Source organism: Petaurus breviceps, unplaced genomic scaffold (assembly GCF_028583685.1).
Source record: "Petaurus breviceps papuanus isolate PSGF00001 unplaced genomic scaffold, PetGlider_PUasm1.0 118, whole genome shotgun sequence".
Classification (NCBI taxonomy): Eukaryota; Metazoa; Chordata; class Mammalia; order Diprotodontia; family Petauridae; genus Petaurus; species Petaurus breviceps.
In genome coordinates this window covers 10,150,831-10,178,094 of record NW_027185616.1, presented here as the reverse complement: position 1 = coordinate 10,178,094, position 27,264 = coordinate 10,150,831, and the positions used below count along the sequence as shown (strand labels likewise).

The 27,264-nt window shown below is 36.2% G+C and overlaps 1 protein-coding gene across 15 annotated transcripts in view; it reads left to right on the top strand.

The window, feature by feature from the left end:
* Positions 1–27,264, top strand: part of MRTFB (myocardin related transcription factor B) — a 297,682-nt gene that overhangs the window by 234,266 nt on the left and 36,152 nt on the right. For all 15 annotated transcript variants that reach the window (XM_069086078.1, XM_069086082.1, XM_069086103.1 and 12 more), the window contains 2 exons: positions 7,495–7,632; positions 24,823–25,070. In XM_069086078.1, coding sequence (XP_068942179.1) covers positions 7,495–7,632; positions 24,823–25,070 — 386 coding nt within the window. The remainder of the gene's footprint in view (positions 1–7,494; positions 7,633–24,822; positions 25,071–27,264) is intronic.

Here is a 27,264-nt window from a genome sequence, read left to right as displayed (position 1 = left end):
TTTTTTTCCTTTGATCTTTTCCTGGTAGTTTTGATTTCTTTTAGAAAAGTTTCTAAATTAATACATCCCTTATTATTTTGAGATTCTACATATAGATTTGTTTGCCTAACACTTACATTATGTGTAAATTTTGGGTACAATAGTTTAGTGCATATTTTAAAGTAAAATTTCTCATTGCTGTACCTAAAGAGTTAACTGATTTGTCCATTGAAAGTTGCAAATGGAACCTGTGGTATTATGAATAGGGAGAATTTCCAAAGATAACTGGTGAAAGAAAATGCATTTTATAACAGTAAGAAATGTTAACACTCATTGGCAATCAATCAAATACTGATTTTCTGTTCTGTCACTATGATTTTTCATGTTTTAGGATTATTAGTGTATCTGAATTTCATTTTTATGCTTTTTAATAAAAAATTTTAAAACTAGAACCACAAATCAGTGTTGTCTGATACATTTCATAGTAGTGATAATTTATTGAAGAAATATCTCCGTATTTTATGTAAATATGTTTAGCACACACACAAGATCTAATTGGTATTTGGCCTGCGTATTTGCTTTCATTTATTTTCTTTCCCTGGAGATTGGTAACAAAAGCAAAGAAGATTAAAACTTCATTTTGTTAAGTATCTTCAGAGTAGAGATTTTTCCTTTCAAATTCAGATTCTCAAGATATCATAACTAGAAAGGCACATTTGCTGGAGGACAATTATTGCTCCTTAGAAAATGTGGTACATGATCTTCCAGTGGAAACATGTGCAAACACCTGAAATATAAAGATAGTCTTACAGATTGTTAATTAATTTTCTCTGGCTTTCACATCTTTTCTTGCAGTTGTTTTCAGAGCTAAATAAAAAGAACTTTTCTCATATCTGTCTAGAACATTCCAATAGTGATTTCTAAAGGAAAATTCAGGTTTTTTTTTTAAGGTTTATAAAGCTTTCAGTTGGATTTTTTAAATAACATAAATGCCAATCAGTTTAAATAGTAATGTTTCTAATATTTTCTTTTAAAATACGGTTTAGTTTTAAAGTAAACGATAATCGGTGAGGAAAAAAGTGATCAATATGATTCAATAATACAAAGAAAATTAAAGCTTTTTTTTTGCTTGTCTGGTCAATACAGAAAAGATTCTGAATTGTAAAACTGTCTTCCAATTGATAGAGTACATAAACACATTATCAAAGTTCAAAAAGATTTGGCTTTAGTGTTTGTAAAATTTTGATACGTCAATCTACTGTGAAAACTAAAGATGAAATAACTTTTTGCCCAAAGATTTATACTTTTTAAAAATTATAATATTCATAGATTTTTAAATATTTAGAGGTAACTTTCCTCACTAGGTTACTACTACCTATGATGTAAGATATTTTTGTACATTCTAAAACAATTAAAATTCAGTGGAATCAGGAAAGGCATCTTTTAAAAAGTGGCATGTAAGCTGAGCCTTAAAAAGGAGCTAATAGTTGCAAGAGGTTGAGGTGAGCAGGGAGTACATTCCAAGCATGGAAAACAGCTTTTGCAAAGTTACAGAGATTGAATATGGTATATAGGAAAAAGCAAAAAGTAGCCCAGTTTAACTGAACCATGGAGTTCATGAAGGTGAATAACATATACTCAACTTTGGAAAAAGAAGCTGGAGCATGATATAAGGGTTTTGTTTTGTTTTTTTACTAAAAGAGTAATTTGCATTTTATTCAGTAGGTAACAGAGCCCTTGAAGCTTATTGAGAGAGGAGTGATATGGTCAGACCTGTGCTTTAGGGTGTAGTAGAAAGGAGAGATTAAATGCAGGGAGACTGGTTAAGAGGCTGATATAATAGTCCAAAAGCAAGGTGACAAAGAAGATAGGATGGTTGTTTTGTGAAATTGGTAAAGGTAGATGCAAGACATGTTGTGGAGATAGAGTTGACAAAACTTGACAGCTGATTGCATATGAGGATGAATGTGACTGCAGAGTCAAGGATGTTTCTGAGATGGAGAACCTTAGTGACTGGAAGAATGGTAGTGCCCTTAATTGAAATAGGAAAGGTAGGAAGAAGGGTGATTTGGGGGAAAAGTAATGAGTTCTGATTTGGAAATGTTTGCAATACCTATAGGGCATCCAGGTAACTAGTAGGAAGTTGGAGTTAGGGAATGAGAGATAACACTGAATATGTAAGTCTGGAAGTCGTGTATGAGTTGATAGAAGCTGATGAGATCACCAGAAACAGATTATATATAGAGAAGAGTGGACCCAGGACAGAGTCAGTCAATCAATAAACATTTATCAGATATCTGCTATATTCTAAGGCACTGTACTTAAGCACTAGAAATACAGTAAGACTAGGGATACAAAAGATAGTCCTTGCCCTAAAGGAGCCAACTTTTTAGAAAGTCCTGAGGTATATGCATTCATGGAGCAATGTGTGAATGATGATCTTACAAAAGAGACAGAAAAGGATAAGAGAACAAGGACAGAGCAGTGTTACAAAACTCAGAAAAGAGGAGGATTGGCAACCTCGTCAGATGCTGCAGAAAGGTTTACAATGAGGAGGATTGAATGAGATAACACGTATTAAACATATTGCAAACTTTCAATCACTATCTAAGTGTCAGTTGTTATTAAGAGAGGTTATGTGCCATAATGGAGAGAGTACTGGACTCATTTTCAAAGACCTGGGTTCAAATCCCACTTCCAAATATTAGTTGAGTGATCACAGGTAGACTGCTTAAATTGTGAGCTTTCAGCTTCCTTATCTATAAAATGTGGGCACTAATATCTGTATTAAAGGTAGAACCGAGATCGCAGTGTAGCAGGAAGCAGGACAAGGAATTCCTCTTACTTCAAAAAACTCCTTCAAACAGACCTAGAAAACATACCAGATTGAATTCTGATGGGTAAATCCAAGAAAAAGTCACAGTCATTTATCTAGCCCATATTGGCACAAGGAGACAAACTAAGAAGGGGACGTGCTCAGTGATGACTTTCTGGGCAGGGAGCAATGGAAGGCTGTCCTGATCAGTGTTTGGAGGAATGTCAGAAGAAAGCAGCATTTTGCCTCAGCCCCCCCAAGAGCAGAGTGGAGTCTCTGTTCCAGCTTCTAGTTTGGACCAAAGCTTGGACCTAAGGGAAGCTTGCACTTCTATTACTCTAAATCAGCAAAGCTCCCCAGTTGGCTAATAAGGGCTGAGCCCAACAGCATTCTACTGTTGCACAAATCATGAGTCTACAATCAGATTTTGCCCGGGATCAGACCACTTTGGGAGAACTGAAAGCTTGCAGATCCCCAGCCTAAGCTGTTCCTGAGAGCCAACGCTGATTACCCCTAAGAATGCAGCAACAAAACTAGAAGTGAGCAGAGCCTAGCCCTTAACATCACATCCAAAGTTAGCAAGAAGGCTGAAAGAATAAGCACCAAAAAAAAAAAAAAAAGAATCCCACTTTAAAAAGCTATTTTGTGTTAGGCCAAAAGACCCAAGAGGAGACTCGGCACCTTTTTGGAAGCACAGAGCAAAGAAAAGAACAGGGTAGGTGAGGAAAATTATACAATTGGTTATAGGGTTGGCAGCATCACAGGGGTGAGGACTGCATGACTGGTTACATTAAGAAAAGTGAGCTAACATTCTTGGGGCCCACAACCACCCCTCTGTCTTAGAGGAATGGTTGATTGATTTATGGGAATTATTTGCATCCTGAGGCCATTGATAGTGGACCAAGGATAGCAGACTCCCAGACTCCTGGGGGGAAGATAAGACTCTCTTTAATTGGGCAGGGATGAATGGCATGTCTTGCAGAAATGTACCAGGTCAGGTCATCCTATAGGCTTTAAAAGATATTAGGGAGTTTTTAAGGAGCTGAAGTTATTATGAGGAATAGCAAGTTATCTTTAACTCGGAGGAGCAGCTGAAATCCTGTGACCAAGAAATGTTCATTGTTTGTGTTCACCTGCAAGGTTAGAAATAGTGACCCAGACTCCCTCGTGTCCACCTGCATCATTCAAGGGAAGCAGATTTCCTTCAGGCAAGAATAGAATGGAGATTAACAGAAGAACTAGATTTCTAAACTTAACTCATTACAGGCCAGCTGAATTTCTGAGCTATGTTCAGACAAAGAACCATGACCTCAGGCAGTTACAGGACAAAATCAAATAATTGTAAATAAGATCAATATAAAATGATACAGAATTAATTTGATTTTTTCAGTCTTCTCTGGAGTCACAGAGAAAGTCTAAATAACAAGTTCTGGGAATGGTTCTGTTATGTTTTGATGATCTTAAAAGAAGAATGGGAAGAGAGGGGAAGAATACACTTAGAGGAGGAGAAAGGGAAAGGAAGCTGTGGGGAAATTATCTCACATAATCAGTAGTAAGTAATAATATATTTATTATATATAATATAATAATATATAATAATAATAATTAATTGACTATACAGTCAAGGAGAGGGAGTGAGGGAAGCAGCAGACACTTGAACTTCCTTGTCATCTGAACTAGTCAAAGGAAGGAAGAAGACACATGTAGTTGGGTACAGAAAATAAATTTCACTTCAATGGCAAAATAGAAGTGAAAAAGGGGAATTACAGGGAAGATTAATTCTAAGCAAAACAAACTCAACTAAAGATGAAAAAAAAATTTGTAGCTCTTTTGGAAGTAACAATGAATGGGAATCTAAGGGATGCCTCTGAACAAGTTATGGTATATAAATGTTATAGAATTTCATGCTGTAAGAAATGAGGAGGAGGAGGGTTTCAGAGAAACCCAGGAAGATTTGTATGAACTGATGAAGAGTGAAGTGAACAGAACCAAGCAGACAATAATATAGTAAAGATAAATAACTTTGAAAAACTTAGGAACCCTGATCGACACAATGGCTAACACAGCATAATAGCAGAGGCCTCATGATAAAAAACATGCTATCCATCTCGTTATAGAGAGGGGTAAAACTCAAGTGCAGAGAGATATTTTTTTTGGACATAGCCAATACACAAATTTGTTTTTCTTGATTATATTACGTATTTGTAACATGCACTTTTGTTTTTCTCTTTTTCTCAGTGTGGGAGAGGAGAGATTGGGGAGGGAAAGAGGGAAAAAAGACAAGAGTTTTGCTGATAGAGAAACATAATAAATCAAAAGAATATTGTCTGCACTACCCACCTCCAGTTGTGATACTTAAATATGATAGTGTATATAAAGTCAGTTACTTTTACCAAACATGTGACCTTGGACAAATCTCTTCATGTCATCTCTGGGGATTTCTTTGCATGTACTTGGTAAGCCTTCAAAAATCAATCTTCCCCCTCCCCCTTTAACTGAGATTAAGTATGATTCTTTCTTAGTCTCTTTTGTTGAATTATCATCTGTGTCCTACCCACTAGCTGTAGCTGTACAATAGTACCCTGTCCTGGGCCCTCTAGGTCTCCATATACCCTCTCTGTGTTTCAGTCAGCTTCCATTTTCATCTCTATGAAGATGATGCACAGATCTGTGTTTTCATCTATGTATCTGTCCTTCCAGTACTGTTTCTCCTGAGCTGTTATGCATCACTAGTTGCTTAATGGACATTTCTAACTCAACATATCTAAAACAGAATTCATCATTTTCTCCTCCTAATTTCCCTGTTTCTGTCAAGGACACCATTATCCTTCCATTCACCCAGGCTTGCATCCTCAAGAGTCATTTTCAAATCTTCCCTTACTCACCCCTCCCCAAACAGACCCTCCACATCCACTCTGTTGCCAGATTGTCATTTCTGCCTCCATAAGATCTCTTTCATCTACCACCTGCTTTCTGATTGCATGACCACCACCACCCTCATTCACCTGAACTATTACAGTAGACTTCTATGTGAGCTTTCTGCCTCCAGTCTCTCCCCTTCTTAATATATGCTCCACACAGCTGTAAAAGAGATACTCCTTAAGCATACCGTGTGACTTCCCTGACACAAAAATCTCTGGTTTCCTTTTTTCCTCTAGGATGAAATAGAAATCCCTCTATTTGCCAATTAAAGCCCTTCATAATGTGGTTTTCATCCCACCTTTGTACAGGTCTCTCCTTTCTTAGAATATACTTTCTTCTTGTATTTGTCTCCTAAAATCCATAGGTTCCTTCAAAATTTAAGTGCCACCACCTACATGGATCTTTTCTTTTTCTTCCAAGCTGCTATTGCTTCACAGAACCTGAAATTTCCTTGTATCTACTTTAAATATATTTTGTATTTACATATATGTATGTATGAATAGCTAAGTGATTTAGTGAATAGAGTGCCCAGCCTAGAGTCAGAAAAACTAATCTTTCTTAGTTCAAGTTCATCCTCAAACACTTAATAGCTGTGTAATCCTGGGCAAATCACTTAATCCTATCTGCCTTAGTTTCCTCATCTGTAAAAAGAGCTGGAGAAGGAAATGGCAAGTTACTCTAGTATCTTTGCCAAGAAAACATCAAATGGAGTCAGGAAGAGTCAGACACAACTGAAAATTCATAGACTGAAAGAAGCAATCATAACTACAGTTCCTTGAAATGGGTTTATTTTATATAACACGTTTCCTCCAGTAGAATATTCTATCCTTGTATTTGCTTTAAATAAGCAGGTATTATCTGTAGGTTATGCCATATTAATTTATCTTTCAGTTACTAGTGGGAAAAGTGTTAGCATCCAGGATTTATACAAAGAGTTCCATGCCCAGAAAACTGATCGATGTTATCTTAACTGATTAATATAGGGCTGGACACAGGTCAAAATTTTGGCAACTTCATATTAATAATAATAGTAATATTCCCTCAACAATAACTGTTGTTTTCTTATGTGTAGTTCATATTTGTATATTTACAAAGATTTCTCAGTTGTAAATGAGTTTTTTTCTCAATTCCATATACATTATATCTAAAATAAAACTTATATTAGAATGAAATATTCTTTTACTCATTCAGCAGATATTTATTGAGTTACTACTTATTCTGCCCAAGGTACTGAAAGAGAAACAAAGATACATTAAACATAATACCTTTCCTCAAGAGCTTTCAGTTTTGTAGGTGCTAAACAGGGAATACAAAAACAAACGACATGATTTCTGTCCTGCATCAGTTTACATTTGATTCTGGTTATTTTAATTATAACTAGCATTTACATAGCACGTTAGGGTTTGCAAAATATTTTATAAATATCATCTCATTTTATTTTTACCTTTACAAAAAGACAGCTGTTTTTAAGACAACTATTTCTTACAGTGTGTATTCTTTTTTAATAAATTGGAGAGTCTTAACACTAGAAAGAGAAGCCATGTTTCTAAAAGCATACTTGATTTATTCAGTGTGATATTATTTAGAACTAATTTTTCCATATAAGTGAAGTAAAGATTTCTTTAAGGAACTGAGAAAATATGTAAACAAAATTTATATTCCTTAGTACTTTATTTTTCTTTTCTAAAGTCATTTGCTTTTTTTTTTGCTGTAACTTCATGTGTTCCAGGTTAGAGAAACAGAATTTTCATCTTTCCCCTTCATATCTTTTTCGCCAGTATACTTCACTATCCACAGCAGTTCCTGAATTCTTGAAAACTCCTCTTGCTGCTGATCAGCCTACATCACGCCCTACAGCTCCTGTCCTCTCTACAAGCACTGTGTCTTCAGCAAAGCCTGGGCCAGCACTGGTAAAGGTGAGTACCCTATGTATGTGCTTATTAGATTAAAACTATTCTCTCAGGTCCCCTTGAATTGAAATATCATCTCTTTCAGCTTTCTTATCATTTGTGATACTTACCCAGACTATACAGTATATTTTCAACCTGCAACTTTGAGAAATGTACATATGGGTGGACTTGTTTGAATTGTTAGTATTAATGATATAGGAAGTGTCATTATCGTCAAAATAACTATTGCTTATAATTATTGGGAAACTCAAAAAAAAATGGTTTAAAGAAAACTTAACAAAACTATGCAGAAATGTTCTAGGAACTATATGACAAGCAATGGTCAATCCTTTTTCTCATGCCACTGAGGGAAGTCCTCCCCCCCAAAAAAAGCAGATAAAGTTTCAGTGTGACATTTTCTTTGTTTTATGAATTTCACGAAAAGATACTGATTTTAATAGTTAACATGATCCTTTGGAGTTTGTACTTGAGATCATTACTTAATGTTATCCCAGATTTATTATATGATAGATTCAATGTTTAGAGAACAAAATACAGTTTGTTGTTCCGGTTATGAAGTGTAGAGGTTGACTAGTTGAAGCTTGGTCTGTCTGTACCGTTCTTTTAGATAAGCATGAGATTTGTGGCACTGTTCCCATGTTTAATTGATGAGAATAATTATTTTTTAATGCCTCAGAAAAATGATGTTTTTAATCATACATAATTTTTAAAATGACGCTTATTCACTGGTATTAATGCAGCCGTTTTATCTGAGAAGAAAATGAAAGGGGGATTTGCTTGCAATATAGTCTTTAACTATTTAAAGGGTTATCATGTTAGAATTAGAGTTATTCTGAATAATTCATCATCACCAGTGAGAAGACTAAAGAGCGAAAGTAGAGGAGGGAGAGTGGGACTCTTTATAAGGAGGAATTTCCTCACCATAAGAATTGTGCAAAAGTAGACTTTAAGGAGAACAAATTCCATTGCTGAATATCTTTTAAGTGTAGGCTAGTTGACCACTTTCTAAAAGCATATTTTTCTGTTATTCTCACTAATTTTAAAATTCTGGTTCTCCCTATTATGTAACTTGAATTATAATTTGAAAGGTCATTCCTTTTTCATAGGTCATTCCCAATTCATCTGGTCTAATCCCTTTAAAGATGGAGAAACTGAGGGATAGAAAAATTAAATGATTTATCCAAGACCACAGTCAGAATCAATGCCAAATCTGGGACTAAAATTGAGATTTACTACTTGTGTGTTTTATCTGGTAAATACTGCATTTGCTTTCATAGCATTCCTGCTACAGATGTTCAAATCAAGCATAATTTGACATTAGATTCTTGACTCTGTTCTTCCACATTGCAAAACTTCCCAGTCTTTACCTCTCCTCTTTCTGCTTCCTTCTGGTCCAAGGAAAAATACCACAGTCAGAAGGAAAGCTAAATCTACATCTTTGATCCTATCCCCTTCCCCCCCTTGTTTCCATCATTTGTTTCTTTCTTCTACATTAAATCTTTCTCCCTCTAGTAAATCCTTCCCCTCCCTGGCAAACATTCTTAATGTTTCTCTTATAATTTAAAGGGAGATGAGTGTGGAGATGGGGAGTGGACATAGGGGCAGGAGGTAATAACCTTTCCTGGATTCAGCTTCCCCATATTTGAGTTACACTGCCATCTTTCTTCTCTTACTGCCAAACTTCTGTTAAGAGTAGTTTTTACCTATTTTCCTACTTCCCCATTCTGACCACTTCACTGAAATTGTTCTAATGAACAGTCATTAATATATTCCTACCTAACTGTAAAATTAAAAGCCTTTTAATCAGATTTTCCTTTACCTTGCATGGAATACTACTGATCAGTCTCTCTTATGTCCTCCCCTTTAAGCTTCTCTAAAACTGTACTCTCTTGAATCTTATTTATATTTAGGACACTAAAAGTAAGATTTCCTAAGCCTTCTTTCTGTTTAAAAGCCCCTTTTCTCGGTACTAGTTCCCTTGGAAAACTCATCTACGGCTTCAGCTATAACCTATTTGCAAAGTACTCATAAAACTGTATCTACAACTCTGTTGTTGAGTCATTTCAGTCGTGTCTGACTCTCCATGACCCTATTTGGGTTTTCTTGGCAAAGATACTGGAGTGGTTTGCCATTTCCTTCTCCATTTCATTTTAAAAATGAGGAAGTGAAGCAAAAAGAGTTAAGTGACTTGCCCAGTCACACAGTTAGTAAGTGTATGAGGCCAGAGTCCAGATTTGAACTCAGGGCCTCCTAACTCTAGGGCTCATGCTCTATCCACTGTGCAACTTAGCTGCCCATTCTTTCAAAGGCTACAGAACCACCTTTGTAGCAGCCTACTGGATCTCACCTTTGATATCTCACTGGCACCTTCAACTCACTACACCAAAAATCAAACTCAACTTTTCCCACAAAATCTGTTCCTTTTTCATTTATCTGTATTGGCATTGTTATTTTTCCAGTCACCCATACTTAAAATCTGAGTCATCTTTGACCCTCTCTTTTGCTTACCCATTGTCCAATCAATTGCCAAATCCTTTTGATTCTATCTATCTGGTTTCTATCCCCTCTTCTCTATGGCCACTGTTATCAAAGTCATTTGGGCTCACAGTATCTGCTTCATCAGTCTCTCCAACCTCAGCTTCTGCAATTTAGTGGGTTCTGCTCCCCTCTGGAATTTCAGAAATGTGATTTCATTGAGCAGAAAGAGATTTGACAGCTCTGCCACGGCAACTCCACTCAAACGAAGAACAAAACAATATTGAATTTGGAAGACACTACACAGATGAGACTTTTGTAGCCTCAAGACTAACAAAACATCCCCCAGTTCCCATCTAGTCACATAGATTCTAGAAGCACCTCAAGAAATACTGGGAGCCTCTGCCACAATTCCCTCCTTCAGTTTAGTTTTTAAAGCCCTTCACAAACTAGCTCCCAGCTAGTATGTAGCCTACAGCTTTATTATTGTATATTATTCCCTTCCACATACTACACTGTCCAGCCAAACTGCCCTTCTAGCTATTCCTTTTACACTATTCCATCTTGTCTGCATGCCTTTACCTAGACTGTCTCCCAAGCTCGAAAAGAACTTTTCCTTACCACCACATATTAGAATCCCTAGTTTCCTTCAAAACCTAGCTCAAGCATCTACATGAGACCTTTCTTGATCGTGCCCTCTCCCAAATAATATTAAATTGTATTCATGTATTCTTTTTGCCTGTATATATTTAAGAGTACTTAATAGCTGGGACATCCTGTATTTATATACATGTTATCTCCTCTGATAGCTTCTGGAGTGCAAGGACTATGTCATATCAAAGTTACATCATAGTGCCTGGCACATAATTGACAGTTAATGGATGGTTATTGATTGATTCTTCTTTCTTTCTTTTTTTTGCCTTTTTTTGAGAGGGCAATTGGGGTTAAGTATCTGAGGCCGGATTTGAACTCGGGTCCTCCTGACTCCAGGGCCACTGCTCTATTCACTGTGCCACCTAGCCACCCCTGATTCTTCTTTCTTTCTGTACTCATTCATTCAAGTCTTCCTATGTTTCTCTGAATTCCTTATATTCATTATTTCCTGCCCAATAATTATATTCCACTATACTCAGATGTTAGTTTTTTTAACCCCTTTGGTTTCTATTTTTGCTAATAATGTTGCTTTTTAAAAGTTGATACCTAATCCTTTCACACTTTAAATAGTGCTTCCACAGTTCTATGTGCTGCAAAAATGAAAACTGATGAGGCAAAAATTGATGCAGGAGGTATGAAAGCAACAAGATGAGAGACTGTTCATTGAAGAAAGACCTTTGCATGAGTTATCTCTGATAAAGTCTGATAGTCAAGACATGTAGTGAATCTAGACCAATGTAGGCTGCATGTGTATAAGAAGGTGTGTCAGGAAAACTACCTGGATTAAATTTGTCCCACTTCTAACACATGCTGTGTCAAAACACATGGCTTTGTGATCCTCGGCAAGTTATTTAACTTCTCAATGCCGCAGGTACCTCCCTAAGGTGCTAATGTCATAGTGTGTGCCAATCTTGATTAGTAAAGACAAGACACTCCTTGCTGGGAGTTTCCTATACCAACGAAACCACATTTGGTCTAAAAAAGTTCAAGGTCAAGAATAACATTCTCTAATAGACAAGCAGTTGAATGATATTTTTCAAAATATCATCTGATATTATTTAGAATATCCAAAAAGTTTTCAAAAGAACTGTAAGCCATATAAAAACATTCCAAATCACTAATAATAAAACCTCATGTCTCTAAAATTGGCAAATGTCAGAAAGTGGAATTAGTGTTGGAAGTTCAGAAGGAAAACAGATATATATATAAGTTGCTGATGGAAAGCAATTTGTCATTATGTGAGGAAAGTGAGTAAATTGTTCTAGCCTTTGACCTAAAGACTTACTATGGGGAAAATACCTGAAGGAGAACAAAGACATGTGTGTACATATAGTAATAGCAATATCTGTAGGTATCTATCTCTAGAGATATTAATATATAGATATATGCACACAGTAACATATGTAGCAACATTTTTTGTGGTAGCAAAGAACTAGAAAAAAATTGGTGCCCATTGATTAGACAGTAGCTGAATAAATTCTGGTAAATTATTATAATACTATTATGGAATATTTCTGTGTCATAAGAAATGATGAGCATGAGAATTCAGAGAAGTTTAAAAAGATTTGTATAAACTGAAAACAGACCTATACATACAATATAGGTATGTAAGTAATGTAAATGACAAGAACAGTAAAACAAAACTGAGTGCTGTGACTGATCTTGGCAGAAGAAAATGCTCTTCCCTTCTTCCATTAGATAGTGGAGGTCTGTGGATGCAGAATGTTTTATATACTGTCAGACTTCGTGCTGTGGATTGGTTATTTTTTTTTTGTCATGTGTTAAGGCTTATTGAAGTAAGGGGTGCTATATATCTGGAAAATACTATAATATAAAAACAAAAGGTATCCACGAAGCAACAAAAAAGGAGGGTTGAGTCAGTTCTGCCAGACTATTTCTGTAATAAGTATCCTGTAAAACTTTCATGTATATGATTTTATTTGATCCTCAAAACAAGCTGTGAAATAGGTAGTGATTGTTTTATTATCCCCATTTTCCAGATGAGGATACTCAGGTTTGAAGAGGTTGTAACGACTTTGAGGTTACACATTTCATAGTTCACAGTAACGGTACCAGAAGCCAGACCTACTATCTATTATCCTTACTCCTATACCATCCTGGCTTTCTAGCCATACTGGAAATAGTATAATTAGAATAAGCCAAGAGATTGCAGAAAGACCAGAGTATATCTTTAATATAAACACCAAATATTTTCTATCAATAAAGTAAAAAAGAGACTTGGGATGTTTACATATTTGTCCAGTATTTTATAGCTTTCCCCAGAAATGCTCAGCTGATTAACTGACATAATAAATACTTCATCTTCTTTGCCCCAAATAGATCGTCTTTCAAAGAAAACCATTAACAATCAAAGTAAAACTGTTCTTGTCGAATTCTAACATTATTGCTTAGCTTGAATGATTTAATGAATAAAAACTGCATTGGATGTTCTAAGGTACCATCGTTGCCCGCTAATTTAGCAGTTTTAGGCAGATTATCTTTCTCCACTGGCACAATAAGGATGGGGCAGCTGGGTAGCACAGTGGATAGAGCACAAGATCTACAATCAGGAAGACTCATCTTCCTGAGTTCAAATCTGGCTTCAGATACTTATTCGTTGTGTGACCCTAGGCAAGTCATTTAACTCTGTTTGAAATAGTTTCCTCATCTGTGAAATGAGCTGGGAAAGGAAATGGCAAACCATTCCAGTATCTTTGCCACGAAAACCTCAAATGAGGTCACAGAGAGTCATACATAACTAAAATGACTTAACAAATACAATAAGGATAATAATCAGATCGTGTACTTCTCCCAGGGTGCTTGAGAATAAATTCCATACGGCCTCTAGCGTTCAAAACAGTTTTCAGACAACAGCATAATTTCATCCTGCAAAAATCTCAGTGAAGGCAAATAGTTCATATTCCTAAAGAGAGAATATGAGGTACACTTAAAGAGCATCCATCAATTTCAGAAGTCCCTTTTGATACATTAAAAGAACTAAGGTTCCTCCAAAAATAGAGCAACTGACTTTACTTACCAGTAGCTTCACATAACAGCTTATTTAATTGGTAAAGGGATTAGAAAGATCTTAAAGGCAGCCTAGAAAAGAGTCTGCTTGATTGCGATTCTGCATTCTTGTCCAGGAGTGCCATTGTTATACACTTAAAAGGAAGTTCCCCTTTTATAGGACATACAGATTCTAGTCAATATAGGAAGAATGCAATGAAAAGAAGCATTTGAATAAGCGTGGCAAAATAAAAACTGTGGATAAGAACTTAAGGACTAAGAAAGCAAAGAATACCTTAACACTAAAGATAGTTGGTTTGAGAGTAAAATATCTGCCAACACCACAAAAATTATGAGAGATGAAAATTTCAGTGACAGCCAAAACCTGGGTTAGGGGTAAACATCAAGATAGGTGCAACATATAGGGAAGTTAAGAGAGGAGAGAATGAAAGATAGGTTTTAATATTACATTTTTATAAATGCCATTACATTTTTTTTATGCCAGAATATTCTGCTCTCCATGGCACATTGGCATTTATTTTGTGATAAGTCAAGGTACATGTGTTATAGGAAAAGCTCAAGGCATCCAGGAAACAATAAGAAATGAGAAATCTAGTTTTGAAATAAGGATAGGAGGTCATCATTTTTTTTTTTTTGGAGGGGGAAGGCAGGGCAGTTGGGGGTAACTTGCCCAAGGTCACACAGCTAGTTTTGTGTTTCATGTCTGAGGCTGGATTTGAACTCAGGTCCTCCTGACTCCAGGGCCAGTGCTCTGTTCACTGCGCCACCTAGTCGCCCCAAGGTCACCATTTTTAAAACCTTGCATGATTAATACAAATCCCTTGTTCTGATTTTGATGGTACTTTTATTTTGTATAACTTAAAAGAAAGTTCAGATGGCTGAGAAAGAGGCATAGTCAAGATGGTGGAGCAATAGGAAGCAATTCACTTCCCCTCCACATACTCATCCTAACAGCTGTAGAAAATACACAAGACTATATCCTATTGGAGAAATCCATGTAAAGTCTCATTGAGTCCTTTGTCCAGCTGCACTCAGGATAGGGAAACATACAGGCCTGTGGATGCTAGAGAGCACTTCAACATGGACCCACGCCAGGACCCTGCAACAGATACAGGTGCTGACTTCCATCTTTGGTGCCCACTGTGCAGTCCCTAAACATAGATGTAGGGTGGTGTGAGTGGGGGATCTGCACTGGCAGTGATGGTCCAGGATGGGGAGGCCCCAGACAATATAATGAGAAAAGTGGTGGCTCAGAAGCCAGACTCAGAAGTAATGCAAAATTTCACTTCCAAAGGCTAACATAGCCTGCCAACGAATATCCAGGGAAGGAATCCGTGAACAAAGGAGAGCTTACAATTCTGCCACTGTCTGCCAAAAGAGCTTTCTAGCTGACTGAGAGGGATGAAGTTCCAACAGCATTCCACTCTCACTTAGACTCAAAACCAGGTCAGGTTGCAGAGATTACATCATGGGAGGAACAGTTTTGCTCTGGATCACACCACTTTGAGAACTCTGAAAGCTTACAGGTCTCCAACTTTAAGTTGTCCCTGAGATCCAAGGGTAAAACAAAACTCAGTACCTCCAGGAAAGCAGCAACAGGTCCAGCCAGGCCTTACCTCTAAAAGTGAGTAAAGCCTGGCCCTAACATCAAATTCAAAGTCCAGAAGTAGACTGAAACAAACAAAAGCAAAACAAGAAATAATTCCATCCAGATGAGCTTTTATGATGGTGAGACACCTGAAATACAAATCTAGAAGAGGAAAATGACTCCCAAACATCTACAGGCAATGCCTGAGAGAAAAATATAGCTTGGACACAAACTAAACTAGAATTCCTGAAACAGATGAGAATAAAAAAGGAGTAAAATGTTTTTATCAATGGAATGAGAATTAGATGGAAAAGAATTGGAAAGTTGGAAAGGGAAGTTAACACCTTGGAACAATAGGTACAAAAAAAAAACCTTTCCCATAAAAACTTCCTGAAAATTCAAATGAGCCATAAAGAAACCAGTGAGTCTATGAGGCAACAAGAAATATTAAAGTCAAAAGGCTGGGGGAAAAAATACAAAAGAAGAAAATGTAAGGTACTTCATAGCAAAATTTAAAATGATGCAGAAAACCAAGAGGAGAAAAAAATGAAGAATCATTGAACTGTCTAAACACTGTGAAATAAAAAAGAAACCTAAATATCACATTTCAAGGAATGTTAAAAATAACTGCCCAGATCTCTTTTATGATTAAAAGGCAAACTTGAAAGAGAATCCACCAGTCACCTGAAAGAAGCCCCAAGATGAAAAATCCATAAACATCACAGCCAACATTCACAATTTCCAGGTCAAAGCATGCTCTAAGCAGCCAGAAAGCAAAAAATTCAGGTGCCAAGAAGTTAAAATCAGAATCACAGGCTGCTTGGTAGCCACCACTGTAAAAGGAGCAGAGTATTTGGAATATGATATTCCAAAAGGCAAGAATAACTTAGCAAAAATCAATAAAACAATGTTACCAGGAAGCGGGGGGAGAAGGGAGAGTGAACATTCACAAAATAGTGGACTTCTAAGAATTCCTAATAAAAATCAGAGCTGCAGAGAAACTCTAAAGTACAAGCACAAAAGTGAAGGGAAATATAAAAAGGTAAATATGAGTGAACAGTGATGAAAGACTAAAGGATAAACTGTTTACATTTAAATATGAGAAGATATATGTGCCCCTGTGATCCCTATAATATTCCTAGAGGAAGTCCAGTTGGACAAGGTATAGCTGCTATGTCTTGATGATCTTAAGAAAAGAATGGAGGGGTGGCCAGGTGGCACCGGCCCCTGGATCTGTTCTGGCTTCAGATACTTAACACCCACACAAAAGAAAACTGGCCATGTAACCTTGAGCAAGTTACTTAACCCTAATTGCTTTAAAAAAAAAGAGAGAATGGAAAGAATACACTACAAAGAAGGTAAAAGAAGGTTAGGGGAAATTCACATAACAAAAGGTGTACATATAGACATCTATACAAACCTGGGAGGAGATGGGGTGGAGCAGCTGAAGCTTGAACCTTGCTCTTATCTGGACTAGTCAAAGGCAAGACAAATGCACACAAAGCTGGGTACAAAAATATATTTCATGGGGTAGAGCCAAGATGGATGGCATAGTAAAAGTAGGGATTTGCTTGAGTTCTTCCCCAAACCCCTCAAAATACCTATAAAAAGTGACTCTAGAGCTACAGAATCCACAAAATGACAGAGTAAAACATCTCCAATCCAAAACAATATGGAAGGCCGACAGGAAGAGTCTATCAAACCAGGCTGGGAGCAGAGCTTAGTCTGGCATGGGCTGTGCCAATACAGACAGGGCCAGAGCAGGCCTCAGGGGACTGAATCACTGGCAGCTGTGGCAGTTTCCAGACTTCTCAATGAACAAATGCCAAAGACACCATAAAAGGTCAGGGAGAAAACTCTGTGGAACATGAGTGAAAGAGGGGTGCGGTTCAGCCCCAGCCCTAGGGTGGTGGAGGTGGTAGTAGCAGCAGCAGCTGTTTCTGGAGTTCTGGACCCACAGACAGTGGGGGATCAAGCAGCTGATACAAAATGCCTGAAGCCTGGGACAGTACATCCACACCCACACCCAACCCCACTGGAAGCAGCATCCTACCTTGTCAAAGAGTTAGGAAGTCAAGTATTTGTCTGGGAAAATGAGCAAATGGCATTAAAAAACTCAGACTATAGAATCTTACTTTGGTGACAAAGAAGATAAAAACATAGGAACAGAAGAAGAAAACAAAGTCAAAGCTCCTACATCCAAAGCTTCCAAGAAAAATATGAATTGGTCCCAGGCCAAGGAAGAATTCAAAAAGTATTTTGAAGATCAAGAGAAGTAGAGGAAAAATTGGGAAGAGAAATGAGAGTGTTACAAGAAAATAATGAAAAAACAAGTCAACAGTTTGCTAAAGGAGATCCTCCAAAAGTACTGAAGAAAATAACACCTTAAAAAATAGACCAACCCAAATGGCAAAAGAGGTCCAAAAAGCCAGTGAGGAGAAGAATGCCTTAAAAAGCAGAATTGGTCAAATGAAAAAGGTCCAAAAGCTTACTGAAGAAAGTAATTCCTTTAAAATTAGAATGAACAAATTGGAAGCTAATGACTTTATGAGAAATCAAGAAATTGTAAAACTAAACTGAAAGAATAAAAAAATAGAAGATGATGTGAAATATCTCATTGAAAAAACCACTGACATGGAAAAAAGATCCAGGAGAGAGAATTTTAAAATTATTGAACTATCTGAAAGCCATGATCAAAAAAAGAGCTTAGACAGAATCTTTCTTTTTTTTTCCTCCAAAATTTTATTTTAGACTAAAATGCCAGAACACAGAGAAAAGAAACAAAAACTATCATAAACTTAAATATTGGAGCTTAAATACAAAGTTAGAAATAAAAGCATGGCGTGTGCGTAGCAGAACATGAGAGGATTCAGAATATGTAACAATAAATTTTCATTTCAAAAAAGCCTATATAATAAATAATACTCATTGTGTTGAGAATTGTTCATCTTTTCTTGGCTTCCTTGTGAGTTTTGTTCTCTGCTGTGCACTTTTTTACTTGGTTCTTTTTTTCCCTTCCCCCCCAAACTCCTCACCTCTAGACAGTATCTTTCAAGAAATTAGCAAGGAAAACTGTCTTGATATTCCAGAATCAGAGGGTAAAATAGAAATCGAAAGAATTTACTGATCACCTCTTGAAAGAGATCCCAAAAAGAAAACTCCTAGGAATATTAATAGCAGAATTCCAGAGCTCCCAGGTGAAGAAGAAAATATTGCAAGCAACCAGAAAGAAACAATTTGAGTACTGTGAAAACATAATCAGTATAACACAAGATCTAGCAGCTTCTACATTAAGGGAATGAAGGGCTTGGAATATGATATACTAGCGATCAAAGAAACTATGATTAAAACCAAGAATCACCTACATAGCAAAACTGAGTATAATCCTTCAGAGGAAAATGGATATTCAATGAAATAGAGGACTTTCAAGCATTCTTGATGAAAAGATGAGAGCTGAATAGAAAACTTGACTTTCAAATACAAGAATCAAGAGAAGCATGAAAAGGTAAACAGGAAAGAGAAATCATAAGGGACTTACTAAAGCTTAACTGCTTATATTCCTACATGGAAAGATGATATTTGCAACTCATGAGACATTTCTCAATATAAGAGTAGTTGGAAGAGAGAGAGAGAGAGAGAGAGAGAGAGAGAGAGAGAGAGAGAGAGAGATGGATAGAAAGATGGATAGATGGCACAGGGTGAGCTGAATATGAAGGAGATGATATCTAAAACATAAAATCATGGGGTGAAAGAGGAATATATTGGGAGGAGAAAGGGAGAGATAGAATGGGGTAAGTCATCACATAAAAGAGGCAAGAAAGGTTTCACAATGGAGGGAAGTGGAGGGATGTGACAGGGAATGAGTGAACTTTACTCTCATCAGATTTGGCTTGAGGAGGAAATAACATACTCGCTGAATTTGGTATCTTACCCCCTAGGAAAGTAAGGAGGAAAGAGATAAGGGGAGTGGGAGATATGATAGAAGGGAAGGCAGATTGGGAGAGGTGTAGTCAGAAGCAAACACTTTTGAAAAGGGACAGGGTCAGAGGAGAAAATAGAATGAGTGGGGGCAGGATAGGCTGGAGAGAAATATAGTCTTTCACAACATGACTATTATGGAAGTGTTTTGCATAACTATCCAAGTATAACCTATATTTAATTGCTTGCCTTCTCAATGAGGGTGAGTGAGGAGGGAAGAAGGATGAGCATTTCAAACTTAAAGTTTTAAAAATTAATGTTAAAAATTGTTTTTACATGCAATTGGAAAATTAGATATACAGGCAATGTGGTATAGAAATCTATCTTGCCCTCCAAGAAGGTAAGGGGGAAGGGGATAAGGAAGGTGATAGAAGGAGGGCAGAATGGGGTAAGGGATAATCAGAATGCATGCTATCTCGGGTGGGGGGAGGGGAGAGATGGAGAGAAAATTTGGAACTCAAAATCTTGTGGAAATGAATGTTGAAACTAAAAATAAATTAATAAAAAATAAAAAGAAAGACAAAAAATTGCATTTCACTCAACAGGGAAACAGGAGGAGGGGCAGGGAAATTAGAGGAATTGGAAGGATAGATTAAGGGAGGGATTACTCCTAAGCAAAATAAATGCTAAAGCTATACAAAAATACTTATATCCCTTTTTTGATGTGGCAAAGAATAGGATTCTGAGAAGTACCCATATTTTGGGGAATGAATAAACAAGTTGTTGTATATAAATGTGATGGAATACTACTGTATTGAATTATTAGATTAATGATCAACTAGGATTCCAGAGGACTAATGGTGAAATGTGCTTACCCAACTCCTGGTAGAAAGGTGAAAGATTCAGAATGAGACAAATATTTTTAGGACATGTCCAATATAGAAATTTGGTTTTGATTGATTCTGCACATTAATGTAATAGGTTTTATTTTTCTTGTGTTCTTTGGGTGGCTGTAGAAGTTGAGGCATTGGGTAGAGGGAAGGAATGTGGAGAGTGAGGTGAAATCTTGGCTGATTAAAACAAAATTTGGGACCAACCACAATTCCTGAAGACTCATGATGAAGCATGCTGCCCATCTCCTGACAAAGAGGTGATGGAGTGAAGACATTTTTTTTTAGACATAGCCAATGAAAAATTTTGTTTTGCTGGACTGTATATGTTTGTAAAACTGGTTTTGTTTTTTCTTGCTTTTTCACTTGGAAGGGGGGAAGGAGAAAAAAGGCTGATCTTTGAAAAATAAAGTAAAATTTAATTTAAAAAAAGTTATAATGACTGAGATGCTTGGACAATTGAACATCTTAACTATGGAAAACTTAAAACAATGGAATTTGGTAAAGACATTGTCTCATCTAATCAGCACAGAAATTCTTGTACCAATATCCATTAATCAGCAAAATTTTCATTTGCTTTTTTTCAACCTAATCAGGCAATGAATGTCAAAAGAACTGCCACTACTGAGAGTACCCTTAGCCTCCCTCCCAAGACTGCTGAGATCCCATCTGGGTTGCTTTATTTCTTTCACAACCTGGATAAATAGATGTTACAAATTCTTTTCCTTCCAGTAAGATGGAGGATGACCAGGCCTAACCATCCACCCTGTTTTTAAGACCCCCAAATCCTTAGGTACTGTCATCTCATTCAAGGCAATGTCCTAGACTCTGGAGGGACAAAGACAAGAACAAACACCACCCATGTCCTCAAGGAGCTTAAATTCTACTGAAGGGAATAGAATATACACACAAATAATGAAATACAGTCATTTAAGGAGAAAGTATTGATAGTCTAGAGGTTCAGGAAAGAATTTATAGAGGAAGTTAAGTTTGAGCTAGCCCTTAAACAAAATAGGATAGTATAATTTGACTAGAATATAGAGTATGTGAAGTAGAGTACTATGAAATAAATCTGTAAGATTAAGGGAAAGCCTTAAAATGGCAGGCTAAGAAATTTGTATTTCATCCTAAAAGTAAAAGGGAACCACTGAAGAATTTTGAGCTAGTGAATGCCATAGTCAGACCTGTGTCTTAGGAAAGTCCATTGGGCAGCTATGTATAGGATGAATTAGCGCAGGTAGAAATTAGATTAGGGAGAGCAAGGAAACTATTTCAATGGTCCATGAAAGAGGCAGTGAGGGTCTAACTGAGGCCCTCAGCCAGTGGGAAGAAGAAAGATATGAGAGATACTGTAAAGGTAGAAGTAAGGTGAGGGAAAGGGAAAAGACAAAGATAACTCTTAAGATTAGAAATCTGGGTAAGTGGGGAAAATGATGGCATACTCAACAGAAAAGGAAAGTTGGAAGAAGAGGGCAGTGTAGATTTAGTGTACCAATATAATTAATTCAGATGTAATAGAAAAAAACAGATTGTTGATTTTAAAATGTGTATATATATACCTGGGACAAGTCATTTAACCTGTTTGCCTCAGTTTCCTCAAAGGTAAAATGGGATAATAATATCACCTACCCCACAGAGTTGTTATGAGGATAAAATGAGATAATATTTATAAGGCATATAATACTCATTTATGCTTTTAAAAAAAGACTTTTGTTTTTTGCTTTTTGAAGGGCAACGGGGGTTAAGTGACTTGCCCAAGGTCACACAGCTAGTTTTTGTATTAAGTGTCTGAGGCTAGATTTTAACTCCGGTCCTCCAGACTCCAGAGCCAGTGCTCTATTCACTGCACCACCTAGCCGCCTGGAGGGATATTCTATATGTAGGGTATTCCCTTAAAAATCAATGGCATTTCCATATAACTAAAAAATCCAAGAGGCAATAATAGAAAGAGAAATCCCATTCCAAATAACCACATAGTGCTTAAAATATTTGGAGTGAGTCTACTAAAGCATATAATTGCAAAGTACTCTCTTTAAAGTAGCTGGAGGGAGTATTCAAATGAGCGTGGCTATGCCATAGCAATGTAATAAAAAATGACAATATTGCTAAAATTAGTTCACAATGTTAGTGCCATACTACTCAAGCTATAAAAGGGGGTACTTTACAGAACTTAATAAGGTAGTGAAATTTATTTGGAAAATCAAAATAATTATATTAAGGGAAGTAATGAGGTTGGCATGGAAAGGGAAATACCATGTTTCCCCGATAATAAGACCTATCCCGAAAATAAGCCCTCCCCTTACTGTGTAAGATTCCTCTAAAATAAGCCCTGTTGAGATTGCTACTGTAGTGAAGGTGATCCCCTGCGCTACACGCTACATTACGGTACCCTCTGTGTGCACCGTACCCCCCCCCGGGTGAAACGCACGCCGCGCTCCGAGCTGCATCCAATCAGAGCTGCAGCAGCGAGCGCGTCATCCTGTTCTTCCCCAGTGATTTGCTTATTGAATAAAGGTACATTTTTTTGTTCACATTTACCTGTTTATTAAAATTGCTGTCAACGTTCATTAAAATAAGCCCTCCCCTGAAAATAAGCCCTCTGGTGTTTTTCTGTCCAAAAAAATTTAATAAGACAGCGTCTTATTATCGGGGAAACACGGTAGTACTTCCAGAGTATGTTACAAAGCAGCAGTCATCAAAACCATCTGAAATTAGTTTTTAAGAAGAGAGAGAAGTAAATCAATGGAATCGACTAGGCAGGGAAAATTGAAAACAGTGTTACTCATTAACTCAATGTTTGGTAAACTGGAAAACAAATTGCTTAGAGAAAAAAATCCCTACTTAATAATAACTATTGTAAAAACAAGAAAATAATCTTCTAGAATGGCACTTTATGCCATATTATAAACATTCTAAATGAATATATGACCTTAATATTTAAAGTATTACCATGAAAAATTAGAAGAGAAGTAAGCTGTTATGCCCCCCGCTGTCAGGCAGGTGGAGTCTTAGACAGATAGGGACGGAGGCGGCTACAAGATATGAAAGAATAGGCGATTCTGATTATATCGGAACTGCAAGACTCCTGCACAAGCAAAATGAACGCACCTAGGATAAAAGGGAAAGCCAGTTGAGAGAAAAACTTTTGTTTTAACATTCTTTGAAAGATTGTTCATACATATAGCCTTTCTTTATGTTTTCTCCAGTACGCAAGTTAGGCTACAGTGAATTTCTAACATGGTTTTGCCTTTGTTATTTTAAAGACAGGTATCCTTTTCCCTGAAGAATTATATAAAAGGAAGATAAAGAGAGTAAGGAGTCACTAAATAGATGTGAGGCATAAAACTATACATACTCCTTGGATGTGCACTGTCTTACACACCTTATATAATCTATCATGAGCCTCATGAAATTTTGCTTGATATAAATTGCCTGCAAGTGTATTTAGGAATTTGAATTGTGTTCATTTAATAAAGAATCAGGAGCACTGGCACTAAATTGCCTAAATGTTTATATCTTTAGAGCTAACACCACGATAATGGTTCCATGATCTGTCTTTTAAAATAATATAAATATGAATTCAGTTCATTTGGAGGGGTTACTACCTTACAGGTTAATATTAAGTAACATTTTCTATAAGTAGGAAATTAATCTTCATATTTGTTATTTCATAGTTGTGTTTAATTTAGTTTTATATTTTTAAAGAATATACACCAAAGTAATTACTAAAATAGTATAAAAATCTTTGGAAAAATTCTCACAAGAAAGAAAATCTCTTTAAAATGTAGTTTTGCGACACTGAAAGACTTTAGAACTCCAATCAAAGCAATGTCAAAACAAGATTCCAGAGATGGAGTATGCTAACCACCTCCTACCAGAAAGGTGATGGATTTAAAATGCAGAATGAAGCATATATTTTTAAACATGACCAATGTAGAAATGTATTTTGCTTGACCATGCATATTTGTTATAAGGGTTATTTTCTCTCCCTTTTTTTAAATTGTTCAGATGGGGCAGGAGATACATACTTTTTAATTGGGAGAAATGGCAACAAATTTTTCAATGTAATTTTAAATATAATGTTAGTACTCTTCAAGAAACAAAATGTAATATGTGTTATATTTTAGCTGTATAATTTAAGTGGCAATTAAGCTGAAAGCTTTCTAGTTTTCTTTCTTTTTTTAGGAACCTCCTTTCTTTAGGGACTTATTCCAAGAATAAAATGCCTTTTCTAATGTATTTGTACTTTTTAGAAATGAATTTTAAAGCCAAAATTCATAAAAATAACAATTTGATCTCTACTAAAGTCTAATTTTTAAGTTTTTTAGATTATTTGAATGATCAAATTAGACACAGTACCTTCAAGTAGCCTGTGAATCATTATCTTCACCTACTTTTTGTCCAAAACGTAATGCATTGGGTATACTCTTGTAAACCTGGATATTGAAAAAGGAAAGGATGATCTGATGGCAGTCATTCTTAACTTGAGAGAAAATGGCACAAAGCAAAAAATTTTCTGATTGATTCCCATTTTTCTCACAAATGTCTTACTCCTATATTTTAACGGTTTCAAATTAGACATGTAAGAGAATAGTACAGTGCCATCTCTGAAACTCTTCCTGTTTCCTTTCTTTCTCTAAATAGCAAAGTCATCCTAAGAATCCAAACGACAAGCACCGAAGCAAGAAATGTAAAGATCCCAAACCACGGGTTAAGAAGTTGAAGTACCATCAATATATCCCACCAGATCAGAAAGGTGAGAAGAACGAGCCACAGATGGACTCCAACTATGCCCGTCTGCTACAGCAACAGCAGCTTTTCCTGCAGCTACAGATCCTGAGCCAACAGCAACAACACTACAACTACCAGACTATTCTACCTGCACCACTCAAGTATGGAAGATTTTGTCAATATTTTCTTTGCTGGGATATATATGTTCTTTAACTGAGAAATCATACTACTAGAAACTTAGAGCCATACTTATGCCCTACTCTATTGCTCTTTCACAAAGTTGAAAGACTCATAAGTAATTCTCTGATGACTTAAAGACAACATTTGAGAGCTCAAACCCATCTTTGGTAGTATAATTTTATATTCTACAGAAGGCTCTGAAATTATTAGAAAATAGAAGTGACTGCTTACAATTAAGCAGTTATTTGAGTACCTATTATGTGCTCAGCATAGTACAAGGTGACATGAGAGTCATAAAAATATAGACACAGCCTTTTCAAAGAAATTACAATTGAGACAAGATATGTCATATGATACAATAGCAAATAATACAAGATAGTAAATAATTCAGTGATAAGTTTTATTGTATGTGCTATAAGTTCCATAATAGTTCAGATGAGAAAGAAATCAGTGAGGCAAGAGTTCTCAAAGTGTGGTTCAGGGACCCCTGAGGATCCCTGTGACCCTTTCAGGGGGTTTGCAGAGTTGAAACTATTTTCATAATATAATACTAAAACATTTTAATTTCTAATACAATAATATTTCTAGATATAATATGCATAAACAAAAGTTCTTGTGTTGGGGAGGGGTCACTTGATAAGAGTGGAAAGGGATCTTGGGACCAAAAAGGTTGAAAAACATAACGGGAGAAAGAAGAGGTCATTTCAGGAGAGATTTCAGGAAAGATGAACAAAAGCAAGGCACAGATGCTTGCAGGAATTATTAGTCTTGTTTGCTTGTGGGAGGGGTATAACTATGGTAAAAGATTTGTGTTAAGGAGTAGTAAAAAATCTGAATAGACAATTCTCCATAATAATCAGAATCTTTAAAGGAAAATTTAGATTTGTTGTCAAAGAAGACAATCTCCTAATGTCCAGTGCTTCATCATGGTGTGAAGGAAACTATAATCTATAAAGCATAAGCTATGCCAGTCTCTACAAAACTGAAAAGACTGTATTTTAACTGACAACCTGCCAGTTAAGTATGGAGAAACTCATTCACTAGTTTAATTATAGAGTGATGAATTTTTCAGCTATGACTGTTTTTGAAAATCATCTACCAAGTTATAGAGGGATGTTCATATGTATCAGTGAAAGCAATATTCATGCTGGTAATATTGTATTTCCTTGAAATGGAAGAAAATAAGAAGTCACTGAAAAATTTTGAGCATGGCAGTGACTTCAAATTGTGGTGTAATGGAAACCACTAAACTTGGGAGTTAGAAGATGCGGGTTCAAGTTCAGTCTGTACCAGATAACTGTATAACCTTAGGCAAGTCACTTGACTGCTCTGAGCCTCAGTTTCTTCATCTGTAAAAGTGAGGGCTTTGCACAGAACTATCTTTTAAAAGTCCCTTTAAGCTTAAATATATATGGTTCTATTATCTTTTAAAGGGAAATTAGTCCAATAGGACTGGGCTCTCTATTTCTTTATTTTCTCAGTTAGAGCACTACTATAATTCTTTAAACTGGAAATGAAAAGAACTGAATTGTAGAAATAGTAGTTATATTGGATGAGAAGAGACAGAGATATGTAGCATTTCAAAGAAAAATCAAAAGCATCTGGCCCACAATAGAATGGTCAATGACAAGGAAATTTTGAGAGCTAAAAGGACACAAATTTAATTTTTGTAATCATCTCAAACTCAATTTATGTTACATTTGAGTTGATTGCAAAATATCTTAGAGGGAGAGGAAAGAAATTTATCTAAAGAACTTTTTGTATCCCAGTAAAAAAGTTTATAGATTACATAGGAGGGAGAGAAAAGATGTTTCATTCTGCATCTGGAAATGGGTAACATGTTTGTTTCATCATGAGTCCTCTGGAGTTGTGATTATAGTGTTAATCAGAGTTTCTAAGTCTTTTTAAGTTATCTTCACATTATTGCTTTTATTACTATATAAATTGGTCTCCTGGTTCTGTTCACTTCACTTTGAATTGATTAATAGAAGTCTTTCTAGGTTTTTCTGAAACCATAGCTTACAGCATAATGGTATTCCCTCACCTTCACTACACTGTAACTTGATTTGGGCACCTCTCCCTCAGTTTCCAATTCTTTGCCATCACAAAAAAAAAAAGCTGCTATAAATACTTTTGTAAGTATGAGTCTTTTAACTCTTTCTCTGATCTCTTTCA